This window comes from Cyrtonyx montezumae, unplaced genomic scaffold (assembly GCF_038088225.1).
Source record: "Cyrtonyx montezumae isolate F1298 unplaced genomic scaffold, pur_monq_1.0 scaffold_13, whole genome shotgun sequence".
In the NCBI taxonomy this organism is placed as follows: domain Eukaryota; kingdom Metazoa; phylum Chordata; class Aves; order Galliformes; family Odontophoridae; genus Cyrtonyx; species Cyrtonyx montezumae.
The window spans coordinates 38,253,267-38,278,600 of record NW_027071859.1 but is presented as its reverse complement, the minus strand read 5'-3'; the positions used below and the strand labels follow the sequence as shown (position 1 = coordinate 38,278,600).

The 25,334-nt window shown below is 40.2% G+C and overlaps 1 protein-coding gene across 5 annotated transcripts in view; it reads left to right on the top strand.

The window, feature by feature from the left end:
* The first annotated feature begins 3,144 nt into the window (after window positions 1-3,144).
* USP45 (ubiquitin specific peptidase 45) overlaps window positions 3,145-25,334 on the top strand; it is a 46,593-nt gene continuing 24,403 nt past the window's right edge. For 2 of the 5 annotated variants that reach the window (XM_065731053.1, XM_065731055.1), the window contains exons 1-8: window positions 3,145-3,826; window positions 7,353-7,462; window positions 8,482-8,666; window positions 10,224-10,327; window positions 11,405-11,505; window positions 19,910-20,055; window positions 21,144-21,239; window positions 23,391-23,521. In XM_065731053.1, the coding sequence (XP_065587125.1) occupies window positions 7,363-7,462; window positions 8,482-8,666; window positions 10,224-10,327; window positions 11,405-11,505; window positions 19,910-20,055; window positions 21,144-21,239; window positions 23,391-23,521 (863 nt within the window). In that variant the 5' untranslated portion in view covers window positions 3,145-3,826; window positions 7,353-7,362. Of the gene's footprint in view, window positions 3,827-7,281; window positions 7,463-8,481; window positions 8,667-10,223; window positions 10,328-11,404; window positions 11,506-19,909; window positions 20,056-21,143; window positions 21,240-23,390; window positions 23,522-25,334 lie in introns of those variants that run through there. The other 3 variants (XM_065731049.1, XM_065731051.1, XM_065731050.1) reach the window with 3 other exon arrangements.

Below are 25,334 nucleotides of genomic sequence, written 5' to 3'. Positions count from 1 at the left end.
GCACACGCAGAACACACTGGCCTGTGTGCAGAAGTGGGAACGACCCACAGAGGCTTTTGCAGGGCTCGGTCTGAAGTCAGAATGGGCTGAGGTAGGCATGCTCCCATGGTTACTGAAGGGGATGGGAGAGGGGACAGCAGCAGCCTGGTGAATGCTCTGTGCTGCGGTACTGCACGAATCACCATTTCCAATAACTCTTTTCCCTCTTTTCTTCAAAAGCAGCCTATTTATTCTCCTCTCTCCTTCACAGTACTGCCATTAGCACACACCCACCCAACTTACCCACCTTCCCACACTCCTTTTCCTTTCTCGTAGCGCTGTAATCATGCTTTACTGTGTGCTGCTGCCTTTCCTTCACTGCTTTCTCTTTATTTTTACATGCTTAATGTTATCTGTGTCCACAGCAGCTATTCCAAAAGCCCACCAATACCCTTTGGGATCCTTAAAACACCCCCTTTTGAGGTAATCAATACCAAGAATACATGGAGCCCCTGTCACAATAGGATGTTTTTGCCAGTCTTTACCAGTGAGGCTTATTTCAGCCTCCAACATGGTCAACTGTTGGGAACCCCCAGTCACCCCAGAAATATAGATTAATGCTGTTCCTTGGTGACTCGAGGGCATTAGAGTGCACTGTGCACCAGTGTCCACCAGTGCCTTGTATTTTTGGCCCAAGTATTTACAAGAGAATTTTTGAAATGAGTCCCATTATCTGACTCAATAGTGCCACGTTGCCACAGGACTTGTTTCTCGAGCCCTAAGATGGTGTTTCGGGCGGTAGCACGGGGTACTACATACGTTTCAAGCCACCCAGTGGTTGCTTCCACCATGATAAGCACATAATGCTTGCCACTGAGTTCATACTTGGAGAAGGCCATGATGGCAGGTGCTGTTCAGGTTTCGTCCTTCCTTGCGCTTGGCCTTTCCTTTTCCCTCACTATGTGATGTTTACGACAAGTCATCCGACCTCACAGCCGTGAGTTTTGCCTGGGATACGCGTAACTCCTTCTGAGCAGCGCTTCACTAACCATCCCCTGCAGCTTCTCCGTCCTCGTTTTCCAAGAGCCCCGCCGCACGCCCTTCCCCCGGTGTCACTACAACCACGTTCCCCGGGCCCGGCCCCTGTAGCGCAGGAGGCGGCCGGGCCGGGCCCGGGGGCGGGCCGCGCCGGGCGGAGCGGAGCGGCGGGGCTGTGTCCGCGGCCCAGCTTCCTCCGCCTTCCTGCCGCCGCTGTGCCTGCGCTCCCCCCGCTCGGTGAGTGCGGGCCGCGGCCCGAGCCGAGTTGCGGAGGGCCGTGCCCGCGGGTGGCTCTTCTGGGTGGCGCGGGGCCGCAGCGAGCTCAGAGCGGGGCCGGCCTGCAGCGATCCGCCATGGCGGCGGCCGGCGCCGTGCCCGCGGCCTGGGGACGTGGGGGCAGCCGCGGCTCGTGGGGACGGGGCGAACGGTGTGCGCCGTGCGGAGAGCCCCGCGCCCGGGGTGGCGGCGGAGCATATGCCGGCCGTGGGGGGCCGCCTTCCCGCGGGGCCGCCGGCTGTGCCTGCGCCGAGGCACGGGACGGTGTGTCTGCCCGGGGCTGGGCGTCAGCCGGGCCGTGCTCCGCGTTCCTAGGGGCTGTGGGGTTGCAGAGTCGTAGCGGCGGCACTGCAAGGGGTGTTTAGGGTAGTTCGTATTTCGATATATATATATTTTTTGTCGTCTGCAGAGCTTGAGTCTTTTGGTTGTGTGTAGGCTTTTTGTCAGGACTTCACCCTGCTTGTGAAGCGTTGCCGCTCTAACAGGATGTGCGTGTACGTGTTAAGTGCAGAAGCGCGAGAGCAAACGTGAGCAAAGTAGAAGCAGATGGCTTTAATTTCAGGTGTACTGTGTCATGTTGTCTTTAGATACAAGTGAATTCCATTAAACAGACCTTTAGCCCGTAAAGACTCATGCTTAAATGTTTCTTCCTGCCCCCCTCCTCCCCCTCATTATCTAGCATTTTAAATGGAAGTGCAGTAGTGGCACACACGTGCACCAGACTGACAGCAGGGCATGCCTTCTAAAACTGCTCTACGGCTTTACTTCGCTTGTAAATATTCTGTCAGATTTCTTCATGAAATATTGAAGAACTTGCATTCTGTAGTTTTGTTTCTGCCTGATTCGCAGAGATGCAGCTGGCGTTCAGGGTTCTGCTGTGGTACATCAAGGACAAGTCGTTCTACTTTAGGTGCGTTAGCAAAACAAACTGGAGCAATTTGTATGTAGGAGGGAAGCAGAATGAAATGCTTTGCTCTCAGCAGCAAGACTTTGACTTTCAGAGCAGAATGAAATGCTTTGCTCTCAGCAGCAAGACTTTGACTTTCAGAGAGCTCAGACTAGTTATTCATGGGCCTTTATGCTGTCTGTTCTACCACTTCAGTTAGCTCACTTCCACAACTTCCAGGGCAGATGGAAAACTTGTCTCATTTTGGTCCTTGTGGGACCGACCTGCTTCAGCTCAGCCCTTTAGGTGGGGAGGCTACATGGCTCTATGACACCAAGATCTCTCGGCTTGCAGCGTGGGCTTCAGTGTGCCATCTCAGGCAGTGCACTACAGCCACAATTCCTTTCTGTTATTTGACTTCTAAAGAATTTTAATTTTTTAAGACTCCACAGAAACAGTTCACCCTTTACTTGTGTTGCCCTTCAGTTTTTCATGATGACATCTTGAACCACTTTTTGTGGTTTTTGTCTCACGGCCTTGCCAGGATGCCATCAGCCCCCTGCTGATTCTCTGGCTGTTTTGGCCGTTACTCCTCGTGTGTTTGCGATGACGGCACTGCTCACTTCGCTGCTCACACCACGTGGCTGCCGGGGCTGGCAGCACTGCCAGCACACTGTTGCTTCACAAGGGGATGTTCTCTCTGGCTGTCCAGCATAATGACTTAGAAGCTATGGCTCTTGCTATGATGTTTATGTATTTTTATTTCTCAAGGATATCCATGGATCTGTAGGAAAGTCCATGTTTTATCCCCTGAACTTGTCAGCCCAGATGCTTTTCCCTCTCTGTGTATTCATTATGAGGATATTGGCAGGAATCCCTCAATTTATTTATTTATTTTTTCTGTCATACACTAGCAAAACCTTTCATATGAAATGCTAGCAAAAAATGCATCATTAAAGAACTGTTCCTTCTACCCACTCAATCCTTTTATTTACTTGAGTCATAAATCCAGTTTGGGGCTCTTTCTGTTCCCGTTCCAGGGCACATCTCATTTCTCTCCATCATTAGAAGCAGGGTTTTTTTTGTGGCAAGTAGGTTTCAGTGGTGCATACGTGGAGGATTGTGTAGGACGCAGACGTGAACACTGACAGACCGTGTTTGGCATGGACAGATGAATTAAAAAGATTAGTACGAATAAGAAACTCCATGGGATTTTCACTCTCGCTTGGGAAGTTGTATCCAGTGGTCAGAAGGCTCTGTCTATCTGATGTGCAAAAAGTACATCTGCGTCTCACTCTCTGAGGACTGCAATCTGGTGTCAGGACTGGCATTTGAGCTCCAGTGACGGTGTAGGATGTGTGATGTGCCTTTGGGCTAGGAATCTGGGAGATGACACTTTGAGAATTTCAAACGACGTTTTCCAGGGGAAGAAGTGTTGCTGCCACTACCAGTCAGCAGTTCTGGTCCTATTACTGCTCCAGCAGGCAGCGAGGGCTTGTTTGCTGTGAAGGTTTTGGTGGCTGTCAGAGTGCGCAGCGTCCTGGCGGCTGATTGATGCTACTACCCAGTTGCTGACCGTGATGGATGTGGTTCTTGCTGCGATTGGGTGACATTTGATCTAGCTGTGAGTGAGCCAAAATGCCACAGGTAATGCTGTGAACAGACGTCCAAAATAGATCAACTTGCAGCTTGCATCAAAACATGGAGCAAATCTCCTCGCAGGGAATCTGGCATTACTATCCTGGACAAGTCAGTCGTTTTACAGTTAGAAGGAAACTTGTCAAGTGCCATTGCAAATGTGCTACAGAGCATCTTGACCTTTTGGTTTAATCTGCACATCTCTCCTGATCAGCAGCACTGTGCTTTGGTGATAGGCTGCTGTTGGCAGCTGTGCAGTGCTGTTGAGGTTCACGAAAAACCTCTGCTAATTTTTGGAATGCTATATTTAGTGCTTTTCCAGTCTGATACAATGCTTTTTATGTTAGCAACATAGAATGATATAATTCTAATTGGTACAAATGGTGAAGCAGTTGGCATCTAGGATACCTGAGATGAATTGAGGCAAACGCGTTCGTCCCAGCTCATTTCAGTTCAGTTGCTCACTGGTGGGGTGGTTCACTGTATTGGTTCAGCAGTTAATGGCCAGTTCTTCTGGCATAGTCTTTTCCATATCCAGAATAGTACCTGGAAACCATCTGGAGACTCTTGATACTATTTCCTAAGTGTGTTTAGATAAGCTGATGGTTATTAAGTCCTTTTTATCTTACCATTTGCATTCCAGTAATGCAAGTGTTATTCTCCCAGATATTCAGGAAACAGGAGGAATGTTGTGATAGGCGTTGTACAGATAAGAACACTTATAATACAGCACTTGGCTGGAGGAGCTGGCACCCTGATTGTAAGGTGGGAAAAAACATGGATCTCGACAGGTGGAACAGAACAGTGTTATGGGAGTGGGCAGTGTGGCAGGCTATTGCTGACTTGCTGGTGTACTTAAGGTTTCTTGCAAGTGCCATAGTGAAGGGACAGCATAGGAAAACACACTAAGGTTACACTCAGGCAGCGAGTGAGCTGTAGGAATTGTAGGAAGAGGTACTCAACTGCTAAGTATGGTGTGCAAGATAAAATGGGAATAAGTTTTGGGGAATATCAACAGTGAAGTCTGTGTCTCCACCTCTGTTGCATGGAGGTCTTGTGGAGAGGAGTGACTTGCTTGTTCATTTTTTCCCAAAAGAGAAGTGAAATCAGGTTCACACTAGCCTGATATCTTCTATTGTTCCTAGCTCTACTGAGTTTCATTAAAACACAACATTTAAAAAGCAAATTTATTTTAGGAACAATATCCAACTCTTTGAAGTTTCTAAATATGTACTTCATTGAGAAGGCTATGTTAAATATATACCATTTCAGGCATACCTTACATTAAAAATAATCTAGGCATACCTGAGTTTAAGTCAACAAATTTAGCACTGTTACCTTTTGTTGCTTGTTGGCACTTAGTCAAATTTGAAGCTTTTAAAATTAGGCAGGCAGATTGTTCTTCTGCTTTTGAAGTGTTTTGATCTTTCTAGAAAGGTGGAAATTAACAGTTAGAATGAGGAGCTTTTGATCTTCATCAGCTTTTTGCAGTCAGACTGCCATTAGGAGTCATTTTAAAAGTAAAAAGTAAACCAAGAATAGCAAGTGATGAAGATTACACTTCAAACTCTTGTATGCTGAGCTCAAAGCATCTGAACAAGTTTGGCAAGAGCTAGTTCTTAGTTTTGTATGAAAGGATTATTTAAATGGAAGAGATTTGTCTCTTTCTATTTTTATTTTTTATTTTCCCATGAAATTGAATTATTTTTGTTTAAGGAGGCTGGGTTGGAAAGAGACAAACTGTGTGGATATTGCCAAGATTTTAATTCTTGGTGTACCCAGTTCATTTTGTGTTCATTTCCCCTCTGCCCGCTTGTCTTGAATGGATTGTGCCTACAATCAAGAGAAAGGTAGAGAGTTTCTATCTTGCTTTCTTTTAAGCTATATTTTATGTTTTTTTTTTTTTTGAGGGGTTCTATTTTTGTTCAGGGTTTTCACTCCAATTAATTATTAATCTTCTGTTTCACATAAACACAAACATTTCTGAGGAATAATTTCTGAAGCACCTTACAGTTCTTGTATCTTTCAACTAAATATAATAACCAGATTCTTGGCTTAGTCATTTTGGCTCTGAATTGTTGGTCATGATTTAAATTGTTATATTCAGTTTTCTTCTTTTTTTCTTTTTCTTGTGATGTTTTTAGTCCCCAAATGAGCTGGAAGAGGTCAGGCAAGTGTCTTGGACACTTTCTGAATGGGTCCCTTTTCTTCCTCCTTCGTCCCACACCTGTGCTTTTCAAAAATCCTGTGTGGGTCAAGCCCTGTGTGGCCAAGTCCATGTTTCTGTGGCTTTTCCAAGAGCTCCAAAGTCAGTAAACATTGCCTGATGGACACCTCTCTGTGTGTGTTTGAGAAAACTGACTAGTGTGCTTGTCCTTCTTACCTTTTGTTCTGCCTGCTCTTACTTCAGTGAAGGCAGAGGAGTCTCCAGGATGGATGGTGAATTCAATTGCATTGCTTACTTGCATTTCTAAGCATTTGAAGTTCTATATCCTTAGATACAGAAAATATAGAAATCTGTATTTTAAGATCTCGATGGCATAAACTGATTGCTATTATATATTACAGCATAAAAAGAATAAAGTGTGTTTTAAAAGGTCAGTGTGGAAGCACAGCTAAAAATGTTTGGTTCTTGTGGATCAGGTGACATTATTAACCCGGGTGTGGTACTACAAGATATCATTTATTTTCCAAGCAGAATTGCTCACAGATTTGCTGTGCTTGAGTATTTGTCTGTCCCACATTGTATGCTTTTCTATATCAAAAACTAAATTTATTTGTTTTCATGGAGTGCTTTATTAAAAGACATCCTAAAAATGAAACTACAGAAGCTGTGTGATGCACTGCTATACTGATGCAGTGCATTAAGATTTGGATTTGGATTAAGTAGCCAGTGCGCTGAAATCTCTCATGGACTTTAGTGTAAAATATTTATCATTCAGTTCTTTTTTTCTCTTAGGGCTGATTTATTAATTTCCTATGGGAGCATTCATCTGTGTGGATTCTCTGATGTTTACATCAGAGGGGGGTCAGCTCACATTGCAGTTGGTCCACACTTACAGTTGATGGCAGTTTCATAAGAATTGGAAGACTTTTGTCTTTAATTAAACCTTTTGAACTTTCTCAAAATGTTTTCAGGAATTTGCACTGGTAAATGATGACGGAAGCCCTTCTTACAGGAGATATGTTATAGAAGAGATGTGTTAAGGAAGGATAAGATGATAAGATGTGGCTGGAACTCTGCAGTAGTTTAAAATGGCAAAAATACATAAATCTCAGTCCCTCAGATGTTTAACATTGCTGCCTGGAAGTGCATGTCCCCTGTAGCTACAGATACAATTTGTAACTCATGTCATATAACTGATCTTGCAGCATACCTAAGAGTTCGTTTCTGATGTGTTCACATATTTTTTATTACAAAATAGGTGACATTAGGCAAAGTCTAAAACTATGTTCCTGAGGTTTGAATAGGTGATGTTAGTTTAAACTCTGTGATGTATTTAGACAATAAGCAATCCTTTTCTATCCTTTCTAGTAAGTAACAGATGCGGGTGAAAGATCCATCAAGAGCTAACCCTGAGAAAGCAAAGAGAAGCAAAAGGCCTAACAGGCCACAGGATGAAGACTCGTCAGATGATATTGCAGGTAAATACATAAAGTGATGTTTTTGCCCTGAGGTTGAGGGCTGATGATTCCCATGTTGACTGACAAAAGCCACAACTCATTGGTGCCAGGAAGTACTTTATTGTTTGAATTCATAACAGAATATCCTCAGTCAAGTATTCATGGTTGTTACACTGCTTGACTGTCCTCCTAAAGGACTGGTCTTCTGTGACAACCTAAAGAACACAGGGACAGTCTTTTCCTATGCACAGAAGATAAGAGCATGGCAGGGGGGATGCTTGGCTGAGCAGGGAGCTTCTGACGAAGCTGAAAGGCAAAAAAGCAGCACAGAATGGGTAGAAGCAGGTATGGATTGCCATCTGAGGGGCTTTGATTATATGGGGATGGGATTGGGTAAACTTACTTTGGTTAGAGTTGAATCTGATGAAGGAAGTAAAGGTTGAGAGGGGCTTGTTTTGGTGTTGTGACAGCGAAGTGAAGGCTAAGATGAATGTGAATGTGCAGCTCGAGGGTACAGGGGATGTAGGGACAAGGGGCATGGAAAAAAGCTGAGGAACTCAGTCCTTTCTTTGACTGTCTTCACATGTAACAACATCTGCACTGTCTTCTCTGGTCCCGGAGCCTAGTGGCAGGCTCTGGATTGAAGAATTATCTGGTGCAGAAGACAATTGAGAGCTATTAAGCAAACTGGATGTACACGAGTCCATGGGATCAGGTAGAATGCATCTGAAGGTGCTGAGAGAGCTGTGTGCTGTTCTTGTGAGGCTGCACTCTTGTCATCTTCATCATCATCCTAACAACAAACTGGGGAGAGGAGCTGATGTACTGGAGGGTAGATCAGCCATTGAGAATGGCTTAGACCTGCTGGAGAAATGAGCTGGCAGAAACTTTATGGAGTTCAACAAAAGTCCTGCACTTGGGCAAAAATAATTACATGCAATTACAGTGTGGGAACCTTTACTAATGCTAATTGTTAAAGGCTGTGCTCCTTTAATGTCTGTATGCTCTCTTTCCTAACTATTATTTTTAATTGCTCAAAGTGTCATATTCTTTAGGCTTAACCTGCCAGCACGTGAGCCAAGCAGTGGATGTGCATCATGTGAAGAGAGCTGTAGCTCAGAGCATTTGGTCAATATGTTCAGAGTGTCTGAAGGAAAGGCGGATGAGTGATGGTGAGCCTGTGGCGCCTTCAGACATATGGCTGTGTCTCAAGTGTGGCTCTCAGGTAAGCATGTGTTCTGAATTCAGAGGTGGATAGGCCCTGATTTTCTAAAGGATGATGTAGATTCTGTTGGCCTGGTATGTTGTTTCCTGCAATGAAACAGTGTGACTTAAGTGCTTAGTTGTAAGAATCCATGCTTCAGCTTCTGTAATAGAGCAGGATGTGGCCTTATGTTCTTGGTTGGCTTTGGCAGTATTTTGGGTTAGCTTTATTTAGGTGCAGCTTTGCATTACAACTGGTAGTTCCACCTCTGCTCCGTTCCTCATTTGCATGCATTTCCACATATGGAAAATTAGCTCCAGGAACTGTACTGTTGCAAAATACATCAGTTGGGCTGGCTCATCTGGCAGAAGATACTGCAAATACAAAGGAATGAATAAATGAATTTGCAAATTGCTGAATCAGTTTATATTACAGACACTCAATTGCTAGATTTGATTGAACCCTGGGAGAAGGAACTGCAGGGAAGTGAGAATGCTGCTTGCTATCTGTGATACATAGCTATTAGTCTGAATCAGTTACAATGTCACATTGTGGCCTTAGAGTTTAAAATGTAAGGTCCTGGCCCTAAGAGCTTGTGTAAGTTTCTGGCCTGTGACTGGAGTAAAGACTGATACTGAAAAATGGAGTTTATAAGCGATGTCATGCTTCCTTCAGCTGATAGTTTCCTAGAAGAAAACGTTTCACAATTTTTTTTAGACAGTCTATGGATCTTACTCTGTAGTAAGAACAAATGCCAGCTTCTACTGGGATTATCTGAATGGATTTAATTTCGGAAAGAAGTATGCTATTAGCAGGCTTCGGAGGATAGTTGAGGAGGACTAGTAGATTATCTTCGAAAATTTATAGCTAAAGAAAGCTTTTAAAGCAGTTAAATCCATGGGCTTCTTCATGATTATGCAATCAATAGCCTCTAAAATTCATATCTTATTCAGAGACCAGTATTCCTCCTTACTCTTCTAAGTCGCACTCTGCAGATACTTGAAAAACTGCAGATGTTTTCTCTTGAATTTGCTGTACGTAAGTGTTGTATTCTGAGTAGCTTTTTAGTGGAAAACAACAAAAACAACAACACAACAATTTATATGCCTTTTGCATTTGCTGCTTGGAATGTATGAGCAATCTTGAGCAGTGACGGTTACCTTGGTATTCCATGGACCAAATGAGCTACACAGTTAATCACTTTTTTATTTTTTTGTAAACCTTTGTAAATGGTGTAATTGGCTTTATATTGACAATACTCATTCAAAAGATAGGAATCTCTTAATTCAAAACAAGTCGAATAGTTTTGCCAAATAGAAAATATGAGGTATACTGTTTTTGTGTTAAAATGAGATTTCTTGTTTTTCCTGAAGAAAGAAAATGTACTTATTTTTGCAAAATTGTTAATTTATGTCTTTATCATACTGAATTATTTTGAATGTTCTCTCAGTTGTTGAGAATGAGTATTATTACGCTTTATAGCTTTCTGCTTAATTTTGGAAAGTAAGGTTTTTGTAGTTTATTTAACAAATAATATACTCTTTTCTCACTTCCCTTTTGTTCTTACCCCATTTTTAGGGATGTAGCAAGAACTCAGAAGGACAGCATTCTCTAAAACACTTCCAAACAGCACGTGCAGAACCTCATTGCATTGTTATCAGTCTCAGTACATGGATCATATGGTAAGAATGAGTAGGAAGTGTTTGTCTGTGCTTGTTTATGGATTGGTCCTAACTAAGAGCAGTGTCTTCATTATAAAGAATACTTCCAGCAGATAAAATAAGCTATTTATATAGATCTCTGTAGAGGAAAGAAGCAGGCTTTCTATAGAGAAAATTAGTTTGTCCTTAGGTGTGTAGAGAGATCACAAATCAAGTAAAAGAAAAAGGAGTTTTGGTAAGCTTCCTTCCTGCCTGTCCCATGAGAGGTGTTTTTTCTTCTTTGTCCACACACAGGTTTCTTCCTGCCAAGCAACATTCAGCCTCATTACCTACCTTTTCTTGTGTGTCAGTTATTAAGTAGACAAAATATCCACTGTGTTGTGGACTGAATGATTTTTACAGTGGGCAGTGTACTTCATTGCTATGGAAGAAGATTACAGCATACTGGCATAGCAGTTTGTGAGTCTATTGTGTTGTGTAGAGAGTTGATTGATGTATGGGAACTGTTGAATCATGGCATGAACCACTGGTTGATCACCTGAGGCAAGCAATGAGTCACCCACAGAAGCACAGGTGAAAGCAAATCTCCTGTGTGTCCAGAAGGGGTGGAGTCTGGCTCTGGCTCTCCCAGATCCCATTCAAGGGCTGACCAGTGCTGAGGAAGAATCTCTTGTTGGAGATCATTCCCCTGTGGAGTTCCGGGTGAGCCCTTCCTAATTCATCAGGTGTCTGTATACCATCTGGATAATCTGTCCAAAAATATTCTGTCTGCTTTCATTATTTTGTGTGGGTACTGTTCTTTCAGGATATTCACCCTACAGTTGATTTTAGGAGTTTATCTTTCCTGCTTGTTTCTATCTGACCACTTGCAGGGCTTTAAATTGAGATTAATTAAATCTGTTAATTTGGAAGTGAATTAGGGCTGATCTAAAAAAAGAGTATGTATGGGATGGGGAGGGGTTTAATTTTGTTCTTTTTAGCACAAAAATTTGAGACCTAGAGCTTAAGTAATTTGTGTAAGATGTTTTTGAAGGTCACTTAAAACTTGAAGGTAAATACAGATATCCTGAATTCCAGTATACTTCCTCTTTTGTTTAGGTGTTACGAATGTGATGAAGAGCTGTCAACACATTGCAACAAAAAGGCTTTGGCTCAGATAGTTGACTTTCTTCAAAAACATGGTTCTAGAGCTGATCCAAGTAAGTGTACACAGATAACTTTATCCAGGATACCTGTAATATACTGTCTCTAAAAAAGGAGTATTTCAGAATTTGAGTCATATGAAACATTTAATTCAAAAATTATGTATGTTTAGGAGTGTAATACAATTTTTAACTGTGCAATTATTTGGACAAGTAATGCTTATCATAATGGTGTTTATAAGCAACTGAATTTCTTTTATCCAGCATGAATAATTTTTTCAAGTATTTTGGGCACTGTAGGATGGTTTTCCCAAGCTGTATCTTTCATGAAGACATAGCAGTTTATTGTAGAGAAAATATTATATCTTAAGTATTATATAGCTATTATACGTACTGTATAAATTAATGCATCAAAACTATGTAGAGGAGATAATGAATTTAATTTTTATAGTGTGGATGTGTAACATCTTTAATTTTTTTTTCTGATTCATTTGTTTTCCGTAGTTAATCAAATTTGTGTAAGAGGATCTTACAGTACTCTTGTTGACTGTAATGCTTTCTGTTCTTTGGTGTAATTGGATTTTGATATAATGCTTATTTCTGTTAACAGAAAATGATATTAAATTATTTTCTTACTTGAGGAGCTTCTTGTCTTTATCAGTATATATGATTGCAGGTTGAACCTTGTGTGTGTGTCCCTCAACTGTCTGCTCTTGATAATCCCCATTATTCATCCCTGCTGTTCTGGCTTTTGACTTATGAGAGACATCAGATTCCAGATTATCTTCACATGCACAAAAAAAAAGCTTAACTAAGCCCGTGAAACACTTGGCTGCAGATTTTAGCAGAGATCAGCAGTCACCTGGTTGGAAGTAGGATTGGAAAAGAGTGATGTACTGGATTGGACTATTATTCCTCATGCTACTTATATACAGATCTTGCTAATTCTAATAGGTAATAAGTACTTCTTGAGGGGAAAAAAATCTAGGTGTCACTCAGAAATTCAGATTTTGTATTTATGTGGTCACAGGTTCTACACTGAGTAATTTATTTGTAATAAGTTTATGAATTGTTCCTCTTTGCATCTTTTTTTCCTGGAATAATGAAAATCCAGTATGCGATTTCACTTTCTTTCAGTTTCAAGTTTTCATGTGGGCATAAAGTGAGGTTGCAGCTTCCTTACAGATTAAAATGCCCTAGTGTTTGTTTCAGTTAATTTAATGGAAACAGTTTCATTCTAGATTTGAACTTCTGGGTAAGACTTTCAGAAGTGATAGGATTCTTTATGCTTCATGTTTTGGAATATTAGTTTGTGAAACTTGAAGACATCTGAAGTTGAATTTCAGAGTTGGGGGCTTAGAAAATTACTTTTCTGCATAATGTCTTAAATTAAACAAGCACAATTCCAATCAAGTTCAAAAAAATTAAGCTTGTCTTAACAGTCAGGGGTTTATAGTAGAACAGGGCAAAGTGTATTTCCTCTATATATGTATTTGTGTTTCGTTTTGATACTCTGCTTTGTAGGCACATGTATTTCTTTTAAATCTCTGCTAGATACAACTGGAGATAAAAGTGTTTTGTTTTTTTTTTCTTCTGTTAAGGAATGATTTCTTTACTATTTTTTTCTGTTTGATATAAACCAGTTTCCTAAGCCAGGGATTGAAGTTAAGAGCTAACCATCATTCAACTTTAGTCTTTGGTTGCATATGTTGTGTCAGGATTGGATAGAGTCCTCCCTGCTTGCTGTGATGCCTTGAAACACAAGGTGCTGTGGCCGTGACTGCTGTGTAGCTCTGGTAATCAGTATAACTGGTGAGGTCAGGCTGGCTTTTACTGTGAACACAAGGCAGTGAGTGATGTAGTGCACTTTGATATCGTTGACAGCCTAATGAGACCGGTGCCCCTCACCATGTCTGTGAGGTTTTGGGGCCTGCGCTGCCTCAGAAGAAAGGCCCTGCTGTGTGTTCCTACTCCCTCCTTTCCCGATCTCCTTCGCTGGCCCTAAGGCAGCAGAGGCAATTGGTGTAGAAAGCTGAGGGGGCAGGATTTGTTCTGGCTTTGTTCTGTCCTGGGTCAGTTCCCCAGGGTGCCCCTCTGCGGGCTCTCCTGTGTGTGGGGATGGCTCCTGGGTGGAGGTCGTGTTGCCTGCACCATTCCGGACAGGGGCTGAGGCTCAACTGGTGTGAGCTGATGCAGAAGTCAGAGGATGTGTGCTCTGAGCTGAGACGCTGGCAGCCCTCAGTTGGGAAGTGTCTATGCCAAGATGTTCAGTCTGGGATCTGGCAGTATTGGCCCAAAGGTACTTAGACTTCCCAGGCAGCAAGGAAAAGAGGAAGAAGCTGTTTGACTGGCACAATTGGTTCCTTTGGTCCCAGCTACCTCCTGGAAGATGCTAGGAAACATTGATGCAATGATGAATAAGTAATAGGTGTTTCAGCAGAGATTTTCAAACAGATCCTATGATCTGTGTTTCACTTCTGTAAATTCAACAGCATTCTTTTATGTCAGATATTTACATTGTAACACTAGATGCTTGAAGTAGAGAGAGATGTAGCTTAAGAGTTATTTTTTCTTAAAGCCAGAATACCTTCAGATGCGTATTTTAATAGAATCAGAAATCAAAGCATAATTTATGCTGTTCAGAAAATGAAAGACACAACTCACAGCAGTGAAGATTAAATCCAGTACTCATTAGTTATTTATTACCTTATTATTTATTACCTTTTATTTTGTTTTAGGTGTAGTATTTCATTTAATGTTACAGTGATATTTTCAGTGTAAGTTGTACTTTAAATTCTTAGTTAGTTCAGATTAAAAAAATATATATTGCATATTAGTCAATAATAAATACTGTTTTTAAACCTGGAAATACAAACTACTGTCAGTTTTACAGTGCTTTTTTCTCACAACTTATTTTTTCATTTCTTTAAAATTAATCTTATGCTTTATCCCACTGCTTTTCTGTTTCTACCTTCAATTAAAAAGGAGCCAAACTGAACATATTTACTTATCTTTCATACCCCAATGTTGCACTGTAATAAAAATGCATCTTATATCTGGATTTCTTTTCATGCTAATGACTGGTTGGCGTGGTGCTTCATTACGATTCAAGTAGCATAGTGTCAAAAATTCTACAGAAATGCAGTAAGAGCGTAGATCTAAATAACAGATGAGGGCTGTTAGGGTTTTTTCTTTTTTTTTTTAATTCTTGAGTGAATGGGAGTCATTTAAAGATAAAATAATCGGCTTCAATGTGTAAGGGATGGTTATATAGATTTCTTAATTAATGCAGCCTGGAAAATAAACAAAAGCAAAATGCTTGTCATTTGGTACTAATGTGGTGGAATAGTGTGGCAGCAGGATCCCTGCTTTTCACTCAGCCTCTCATGAAGATTCAACTTCACTTCAGCTGTAAAAATGTGCAAATTACATTACTACTACATGACTGACTTTTGTAATTACATTAAGCGATTGAGATAAATCCCAGTGCTGGGTTCCCAAAAGAATGCTTGCAGCTGTGTGATTTTCGCATCTGATCCTATGGTTTGTTGTACCCAGCCATGCCTGCTATTTTTTTTTTTCTTTTCCTTTTTTCTTTTTCTCCCCCTCTCTGTAGAGGAGTTTGTTTGGTTAAGAGGTCATGTTGGGCACAAGATGGAAGAATAAAGCAAGATTGCTTTCTAGGGTGTACCACCCAGAAATTTGTTTTGTGGAAAAGGTTAGCAGGCCATGATGATTTTCACAGAAAGGCAGGTGCAGTATTGTCAGTGTGGCACACTTGTGAGCTTCACATGGACATAATGCACATGTAGTACATAGAAACCATGCTGAGACATTGCTTGCTGGGTGCCTGCTCATTTGCTGGAGAAAATAAATTGTTTTGTGGTTTTAAAAGTGCGTGTTTTCCCTTATAAAAGCCAAGCTAGACTAGGGGAAGATGTAGGATTGCATATTGAATTTCTTTATAGAGTAGTTAATTAAATTTGTTTGTATGGCAATAGAATGAAAAGGAAGAGTACCTGTTCTCAAATTCTGTAGTTAATTTTGTTATTTAGAAGGTTAGGCAGAGGAGTGAGATTTTGCTGTTCAGTTCAGCTGCCCGGCTTTTGCCAACAGATGAAAGTTGAAAACTTGATTTTTTGCTTTAATGGATATAACTGGTGTAAAGGAAAAACTAAAAAATAAATATGACTTTACAGTGCAAGTAATGGGTTTTAACATGTCCGGAAAAAGGAATGGTATGAAAAATGTAAATGCAAATAGAAAAACAATGTAGAATATGTAGACTATCCAAATTTGAAGTACACTTCAGAATTTTTGTTGCCTGTCTTAAATTTTTCATTTAAAATAGACATTCTGTCATTTTTAGCCATAGGTTTTTCCCTTCCTGTGTGCTTACCTGTGAGGTATAGCTCTGGCCATCTGACCATGGAGCATCAGCACTGATGGCTGAGTAGGTTGCTCTTTCATTCTATGCATATGAGTTTTTTAGTTTATAGCAGTCTGACAGGATCTTGGAAATAAAGTTGGTAGGACAGGGCCACCACAAGAGAAATCAATCCTTTAAAACACAAAACTAGTGACTGTTTATGATTAGTACAGTTCTGTTTTTCTAAGGGTTGGATTCTCATTGTCGTATGGTGTTGGAAAAAAATGCATTTTTTGAATAAAAAAGGAGTGACAGACAATTTAGTAGCATTTTGTAAAACAGCATGATGAGAACTTGGTAAAAGAAAGGAAATCTATTAACCTTGCTTCTGCTATGAAGACCTTCAACTGAAGTACTGGAGTTCTATTCAATGGAAAATGCTTGACCTTGGAATAAAAGAGCATATTCCTGGAACCCTCATATTTAATTAAAAAAAACAAAACACAAAAACAACAACACAGCAACAGTTATATTGAAAAGATGAGCAAAAATGCATACTCCCCCAGCTGAAAGAAAAATTGGATGTCATTTACATTTTTGCTTGCATACCATCTGCACCCCCAGGCACATTTCACTTTCAGCAAGAGAGGTATAAAAGTTCACATACACTGCAAATGTTTGTAGTGCTGAAGAACAAACAGATACAGGACCACTGATATTTTTTCTGAACGTCTTTTGCAAGTGGTTGTGCCAGCACTGTGTTGCTTTTGCACCTGGTCTGTTGACTTGTCATTCATGAGCTGAATTGTTTTGTGCATCAAAGTAGGGCTTGATTTCTGCCATGTACCTGTAAGGCCAGTGCTATTCAATTGTGATGTTCCCTACTCTCAGAGCCTACAAGGTGAGGTGTAGGTTAGCAGATGGAGGTAGAGAAGCTGAAGAAAACAGTGGCACAATATTAATTCTCTGTGGTGCAGTAGGAGAAGTCACTAATGACTGCCTGGGGCTGATGCCCACCCTGTCTGAGAAAGGCAGAGAGGCTGAGGGGACCTGTGTCATCTCTAAAAGATGCAATAGTGAATTGCAGACAGAAATGAGGCAATGAATTTCATTACCTGTGCACTTATCACCCACTTCGCTCTTGTTAAGGCTGTCGGGAGTTCCTCTGTAAGAGTTACTGCTGCCAGTGGCTGGGTGGAGGGCAGTTCTTCCTTTCACCAAGTGCAATTCAGTCAGGAGCTGTAGGTCCTCGTGTACAGTAGATTTTTTTTTGATAGAGTCCTTTTCTTTCAATTCTTTTATCCATGCTGGCTTAAAAATCACTTTTCATATCCCAAAGCATTTCTGTGAAAACATTACAGAATTGCAAGGTTAGGTCAGGAAGAATCTGAAACAGTTCAGTGCAAATTCACTTTAAAAAATTACATATTGGTCTTTTGATTAATAACAGGCTTGTAGCCGTGGGTTGATATTGCAGAAGGACCCTCCAGCCCCAAGCTGTACAAGTACTAGCTATTGCAGGCATCACCAGCATCTTCTATTAAGACTGGCCAACTCATCACATGTCAACTAAACATTCAGCTTTAGGCCTGTCTGTCATCTGTCCTCAAACTGGGGACGCTGAGCAGAGTTCAATTAAAAACCACTGTCCTTCCTCTGGCTCTTTTTATGTCCCTTAAAATATCTGCATGGAGTGAGCTAGATGGCAGATAGTGATCGTAAAGGAGAAGCACTGTTGTTTTTTTTTCCACAGATAAAGAAAACTAGTGAAATGAGCTTGTAAAATCTTCTGGAAAAAATCAAGAGAAGGTAATTAAAACCTTCTTAATGAAAGAAAGGAGGTTCCTAGATTTCTGTACTGACATACAGGCCTTTTCTTAATTTATTGCTCCTCACCCCTGTACTAATTATCCAGCTTTGTGACATCGTATGGCTGGTTCTCATGCACTGTGCTTTGCAATTGCATTTTCGCTCAGCCCTTATCACAAAACTGGATGCTGTGGCTTTGTTTTTCCCCCTTAAATAATTTATATGTGAGGTTCAGCAAATGGAGCCTTGCTACTTGTGTGAAGTTTCCATTTAACCATGAAGTGAAATGCTTTTATCGAGTTTGCCCTGCAGATATGGTCCGCTGTGGCAGTGCTGTCCATATTTGGTGGCTGTGCAAGGAGAGCCAGGTGGTGCTGCAAAGCGTAGCACAGTGAAGCGTGGACAGATCTAGGTTTGACATTTGTCATCCTTTACTGCTAAAGGGAAGAGAAAAATCTGCTTTTCCATATGCTTATGCTTTAATTTTTGCCTGCAGTTTTGTCCAGATGGCCTTGTGAACATTGTTTACTTTAAGATGCTGTCCCAGATGTTTTTGAATGCCGATGGATAAATGCAACAACTGTGGTATACTAATATACAAATTATTTACACAATTTTGGCTTTTTTTCTTTTTAACCGTCTCTTCTCTCCCGCTCTTCTCTGTGTGCACTTTTCCAAAGGGAAGAAGTCTACAATAACATTATCAAATTTCTGAGAGCGAGGAGTGCCTTCAAGCTGCAGATACTTGGGGTTCCCTTTATCCCGCTAAGATTTTTTTGGAGTTCTTTGTGGATGAGAGAGCATCGGACACTTCAGCATAACCCCATGCAGTGTAAATTATAAAAACATTACTGCTCATAGCCCATGAGACAGTGAGTGTTTTTGGGTGTGAGCAGCTCCCAAGCCGTTTGTTGTTTACTGTGTTCAAAAACATGTTGCTTTTTTCAAAGAGGATTTAGTGTCTTTCCTTGCTCTTGTCTTCATTTTCCACACTGGTGGAATGGAGAATCTTTTAAAACTGTGTAAGCAGTACTACTAGGAACATTTAAAAATATCTTTGGACAGCAAAGCACCTCTTGCTGCATTTCGACAAACTCAGATACAATTCAGAAAAATAATTATGCCTTGATGGCACTGCAGGGTGCAGACAGACTGCATTGGAGGCTTGTTGCAGATAAAACAGATATTTTAATGACTTGTTTTATATTTTTTTCATCTTCTAAGCAAGAAACTATGCCAGAACGTACATTAAAGAACCTTTTGGCATGAGCATTTCATTAACGTAAATAGGCTGGTTAGTTATTTCTCAAGAACACTCTAATGAGACTTCGATGTGAAACTCATTAGAACAAATACATGAATTCATATGTCAAGGCATAGATTGCAGCATCACAGTTCTTGGCATCTATTAAGTCCATAACTCGTTTACATTGACATGCATTGTTAATCAATATTTAAGACGCCGCAGATGTCAGTAATGTTCATATTTAGTCCTGCAACCATGACAATATGAAAGTTGCTAGTAGAATTCCAGGCTAAATATTGTTATCTCAAGTCTTTCCATTACCTCTAGGCTACAAGTTAATGACTGTCTAACTTTGCTGCCCCAATCTATTTAAATAATAAGAGAAATAGGAAAACACATGGATGTTATGCTGGTAGCATATTCCGTTGCAGTTTTATCAAATTCTTGTGGTTTAAAATTAAAATAACATCATTGTATGCATTTGGGTTTTACTAGCAACTCCTCAGGCTGTTACAAAGGGAGGTGAGTGGGGGAGCAAATGTAGTATTCGAGAAAACTGATAACAACTCAAATTCAACTGCCTTGGCCAAGCTGTACCAGGCCATTTAAGAAAAGCACAAAAATTGGTAAAGATGTGCAGTATACAGGTGGTAACTTTCAGTTACTTCTCCATAAACGCACCAAGAAGCAGCCCTTGTGTGGCATTTCCAGTGTGTCTAATGAACATGCATTAAACTTCCTGTTAATAAACTAACAGAACCTATTTTACTTCTTTCTTTTTTACGTAATGGAGAAGCTAAAGTCTTGGGAGAAGATCTAATTATTGAGAAAGATGTTCATCAGATATATGTAGCTCTGAGAATTTTCTTTTCCAGAGTTTTAACTGTTGATGTCTCATATTTTTTAAAGACTTTGTAAAGTGGCTTAGAGCACCATCAAAGTGTCTTTCAGCTTATGTCAAAAATAACAAACATAATCCAGAGAAGGACTGAGTTGTTTAAACTATCAAGTAATGCTAATCTATAGTTTAACTGCAGGTTCATCGAAAATCATACGACTCCGTGATGAAAGCAGCGAAACAAGTGAAATTCTGAAAGGGAAAACTTCTGGAAACGGTACATCAGTTCCAGTTAAAGGAATAAATAACTTAGGAAATACGTGCTTTTTTAATGCTGTCATGCAGGTAAGATGGAAAGCTCGTACAGTTTTCTCTTTATAGACTTCAGAAATATTAATCTTTAGAAACTCTGGGCTTCATGAAAGGTTCTGAAGGTTGCCACCTTCTGCTTTCCGGAGGTCCTTTTCAAATTCTTTTCACTTCTTTCTATCTAAGCAGTATTTCCTTTTATTAAAAAAGAAAAAAGGAGTTGTTGGATCAGTAGCATTTTTCAAAGTACTGAGACAAATGAAAATGTCGTGTGTTATACGCTGTGTATGTGTGTGGGTTGTACTCGAGCATATGGTTTTATTTGTCGTTCAGCATCAGGCAGTCATGAGTAACGCGTGGTATTTAGCATACTGGTGGGTGTGAAAAATGGTACTTTGTGCATATTTTTATTGATTATAGTGGCTTTTTCTGACCAGAATGAACAATCTGAGCAAACTTTTATTGATTTGGATGTACAACTAATCCAACATCCTAAAAATAGCAGCAGCTTTACTGGCTTTTATATGGGAACATCTCAATGCCTACTGGTTGGATAGAGATGTGTATGTATGTGTCTGCAGTGAGGAGTGAGCAAATGAAATAAAATTGCCACAAAGGTGTTCTGAACTGGCACGTTTCTCTTAACATTTACGATGGTGGCTATAGAAAGTAAATTTTTAAGAGTGTAGTAATTACTACAAATTGTTCTCTGTGTGGACATAGGGCACTGAGGAAACTTGAGTCATCTGCAGCGAACATTAACCAAAAATAAAGGGAAAAGAAAAAAGCTGGAGCACTATGGGGAAGGCTGCAGATGTTAACAGAAACAAACGCTTTTTCCTATTAGTGTCCTCACCATCAAAGAAACAAAAGCAAAATAAACAAAAGCGTTCAACAAGAACAATCCTATTAATACAGAAATACTTGAGAATTGCAGAAACAGAATTAGATACAATTTTAGAAAGTCTGGAATTAATGATAGCTCTTGTAAGGGCGATACCAGCTTTTTCTACTGATTTAAACCTCAGTTGCACACTATTAAATATGTTTGAATTTAGAATAAAGAAAACTGGGTAGTATAAAGATTGGTGTGTTTTCTTGGATTTGTTTACTTTTTCTTCAAGAATTTGGCGCAGACTCACATACTGAATGAATTGATGTACGAGATGAAGGAAAAAGGAACGAAGTTAAAAATCTGTCATACTTCAGACTCCCAGTTGGTAAGTATGTAGTGAAAAATACAGATTTGGGCAAATACAGGAAGAAGTTGGAGCAAGAAAATCACATCTCTGTTAAAAACAAACTTTTACTGTCGTGTTTCTTTTTGTCTTAGAATCATAGATGAGATCGGGTGTTGCCAGAGTGATACAGCCATTTTTTATTAGTTCAGCCAGTTTATGTTGTAAACTCCTGTTACAAAACCAATTGTTTTGCTCTGAAATAAGGGGAATAGTCACTTACTTTCCTATTTTCTAGCTGAAGCTGAACTAGCAAATAGTGCTTGACCCTATGAAAGAGTGGCTTATCTTTGTATTCCATTGAAGAAACAAAATGGAAAACAGGGAAGAGTATTTCTGGCTCTATAAAGTGTTGATGAAATGTTTTATACTGGTCTGCCTCAGCTCTACATTGATGAGGCTTGTAAAATGTACTGAATGCTTCCCAGATGGAGAATTAAACTGAGAGTAACAAAATTCTAGTGACGACTAAATGTCCTCATCTTCATTGGAGGCATATGGGAAAGAAATATTATGATCAACATGCTGTTGTACCTTGTCATTTCTTAGAGGTGTTCATTTTCATAATACATTGTTGGCAGATGGAGTAAAGATAATGCCCCTTTCCCTCTGGTAGTTAAAGAAAGCAGTTTGCAGGGTTTTCATATGTATTTTTTTTTCTTTTATTTTTCTGCTGGTTGCTGGGAGCTCTCTGGTGGTGGTCAGGATTGAGGGGTTGGAGTCTTTCAGATTCTGCTGAAATTACAAAAGATTTCTGTATGTTGTTGTCAGTGGTGCTCATAGCTTCTCCAGGCAAAAGCAGTGTGCAACAATGAAATTGCACTGTTCTCTATATTAACGCTAATGGCAGTTCTGAACAGCAACATGTTTCACCAAGTTATTCCCCAGCCACAACTGAAGTCTGGAGCTTGTTTGTGCCTGGAGGCTTAGAAAAGCAATGGTATGTTGGTTTATGTGTGATGTGAACCTTACATAGCCATAAGGTTGAAAAATTTATTTTCTCTTTAATGACCATGCTTACAAAGTAAGTAAGCTTTTTGGAGCACAGAATGTATTTTGTGGCCTGTCTGTGTGAGCAGAGGATCAGAGGACTCCAGTAGCCTAACTGTTATTAATGGAGGAACTCCTAGCTTCGTGCTTGGTAAAGGGTATTTCTCATGTTTTGATAGTGTATATAATGCAATGTGATTAGTGTCTGTGTGTATCCATAGATCACATGTTTTGTTCAGTATTGCTTTGAGAAGAGGCACCCTCACTGATTTATCTGGAAATTGTAATCCGTTTTTGTGAGGATCAGGAGACCAGTAGACACTGTGACCAAGGATGAAGCTAGATGCATGTGAAGGAGGGCTGATGCCTGCAGCTTTCAAAACACAGGTAGCCCCAAAGCAGCTCAGGAGCATCTCCTGCTCTGAGACACAGCTGCAGGTCAGGTCCTGGCAGCCCTGTGACCTGCTGGGAGGTGCGAGTCTTAACAGGAGAGGCTGGTGCCATATCCTGCAGGTTGCCCCCAGAATGGCTGGCCTACACTGGTCTGCTGTCCGCCTCTGCCTGTGAGCTGCAGCCTGAGCTGTCCTGACACCTGGGTGGTTTTCTGTGGCTGCTGAGTGTGTGAAAATTTCCGTATGCAGCACCCAGCTCAATGCATGTGGGAGGAAGAGTAGAACAGATAAACCAAGGAGCATATGAAGCAAACTTTCTCTTGGTGTTTATATTCTGAAAAACAGATTGAATAAATAAGATTTAATTGTTTGTTACTAATTAGTTTCAAGTTTCAGCAGTAGAAAGTCCCCTTATGAATAGCTCTGATGACGCAGAGTGTGGCAAAAAGACCTCATTCCTATATTTCACTTAACTCCAGGAATAATGGACATACTCTTTTAAAAAAAAGTTACTGGTTAACAGCCAGTTTGTTCACTGAGAATTGCTTGGTATGGTAACTATTACAGTTTAATTAATAAGCTTGCTTTTTCACTGTTTAAGTCTTTAGATGACATCAGTCTTTTTTTTTAAAGGTAAACCCCTCTAAGACTAAGAATTGCTTTATTCTTTGTGTTAAATGTATTAAGCTGAAATAAGATTTGTGTCTCACTCATTTTGAAATCTGATGCACATTTTACTTTTGCTTTGAAGGATCCTTTGGTGGTAAACCTCTCCAGCCCAGGACCCTTGACTTCAGCGATGTTCTTGTTTCTTCACAGCATGAGAGAGGCTGGAAGAGGTCCTCTTTCTCCCAAAGTACTGTTCAGCCAGCTTTGTCAGAAGTATGTGTTGTCAGTATCTTACCAAAATCTGTTCTTTTTTTCCTAAATTAACCACAATATTTTTCTAAGTGTACTATGTCTGCTGTGCTTTCTAGTACGCCCTTAGCATTTTACTAAGTGTTCCAGAGAATGCCACCTTTGTGTTTAAAAGTTGCAGGATTCCTTGTTCCCACTCCTGGTTGTACTTGCTTTTCATGAAATGTATGTCTCAGCCCTTAACTACTGATGTGCAGTGGGCTTTCACTGGGGTTTAAAAGAGCAGAAGTTCACTTGCAAAACAAACAAATACCATCATCTTTCAGATCTTGTCGAAGGCTGAATATTAGCTTAAAGTTGTACTAGTACTGTGAGAAGTGTAGATGCTTTAAGAAAAAAGAAGAATAAGCTTTTAAATCAAGAATCACAGAATTGTAGGGGTTGGAAGGGACCTCTAGAGATCATGGAGTCCAACCCCCTGCCAAAGCAGCTCCCTAGCCCAGGTTGCACAGGCAGACCTTGAAATGCGAAACCTCTGCTATGATGTCTGTTCTAAGCATAATTTCAGAATTAAAAAGTTTATAACTAGTAAAGACAGAGGAAATGCCGAAATGGCATATGACTCCAGGTTGCAAAGAGCTTGGAAGCCCTAAAGAAACCCCTGTGTCTTGGTGTGGAAAATACTTACGGTGGTAAGCCTTGTTGGTATCTTCAATTATGATGCAAAGAATCTTGCTTTTTAAAACACCTGTGGAGGAGGTTGATTTAAAAGTTGATGCAGATATTTTAATACTGACTTTACCAGCAGAATAAGTGGCAAAAACAAGAGTATGTGGACAGTGTTATAGCTGAGTCTCGCATTTGAAAAATGTAGAATAATTCATGTTAATTTGTTTGTTACAGTATTTGTAAATAGAACAAGAAATATTCCATAAGTGTTCTGCAGCAAGAGAGTTAGGAGCACTGCAACTTAGTACTGCAGAGTTCCAGGGTAACATAGTTGTGCAAAAATATGCTATAAACAAACATAAGCTTTTGGGCTGGACTGGAGACTGTGTAATTCAGAAACAGAAATCACATACTACCCTTATTTCAACTTTCAAAACTTAATATTACACATTTTTTTTTATTGTACTTGACTTATTTTTTGTACTTTCGGGTTGTAAAAGCAAGTGTATATGAAGTGTCCTTATAGTGACTTTGAATCAAATAGTAGTGTTCTCTGCTTAGCATCATCTGCTTGAAAGAAAAATGTACAAGGAAGTTAGGATACATTCTTTGCTCTCGTGTTTTGAGGATGACTCCAGAAAGTAATTATAAGTACAAAACTTGGTAAAGAATTGGAAGGGAAATTGTTAAATAGGAATAGTACCTTTTTCTCTGTAAATACCATGGGTGGAAGGGAAAGGACAATACTAAGCATATTTTGAAGCCCAAGTCAGCAAACTTATTACAAAGTAATAACAATGCAGTGCACTTCAGATGACGTTGCACTTTTGAAATCACAGCTGTTTTGTATTTGCCCTGTGTGTTTGTATTTGTGTAGTCATCAAGTGATGAAACTGTGTTAAATTTTAGATACCTATTTTTTCTTTGATTATATTTTGATCTTCAAGATGGGCATACACTGTAACTGTGTGATAAAAGTTCAGCGTTCTGTGTGAGAGTAGCATACTTGCTGTTTAGATATGTATGTGTCAGCTTCTGCCATCTCATATTTTTATCCCCTGCTTACTTTTGTTAGCCTTACAGAATGAACCTAACTGAAATGAATCCCTTCTTGGCTCATGTGTCAGTAATGAAGGCCACATCCTGTTAGCACGACGTTAAGTGTTCA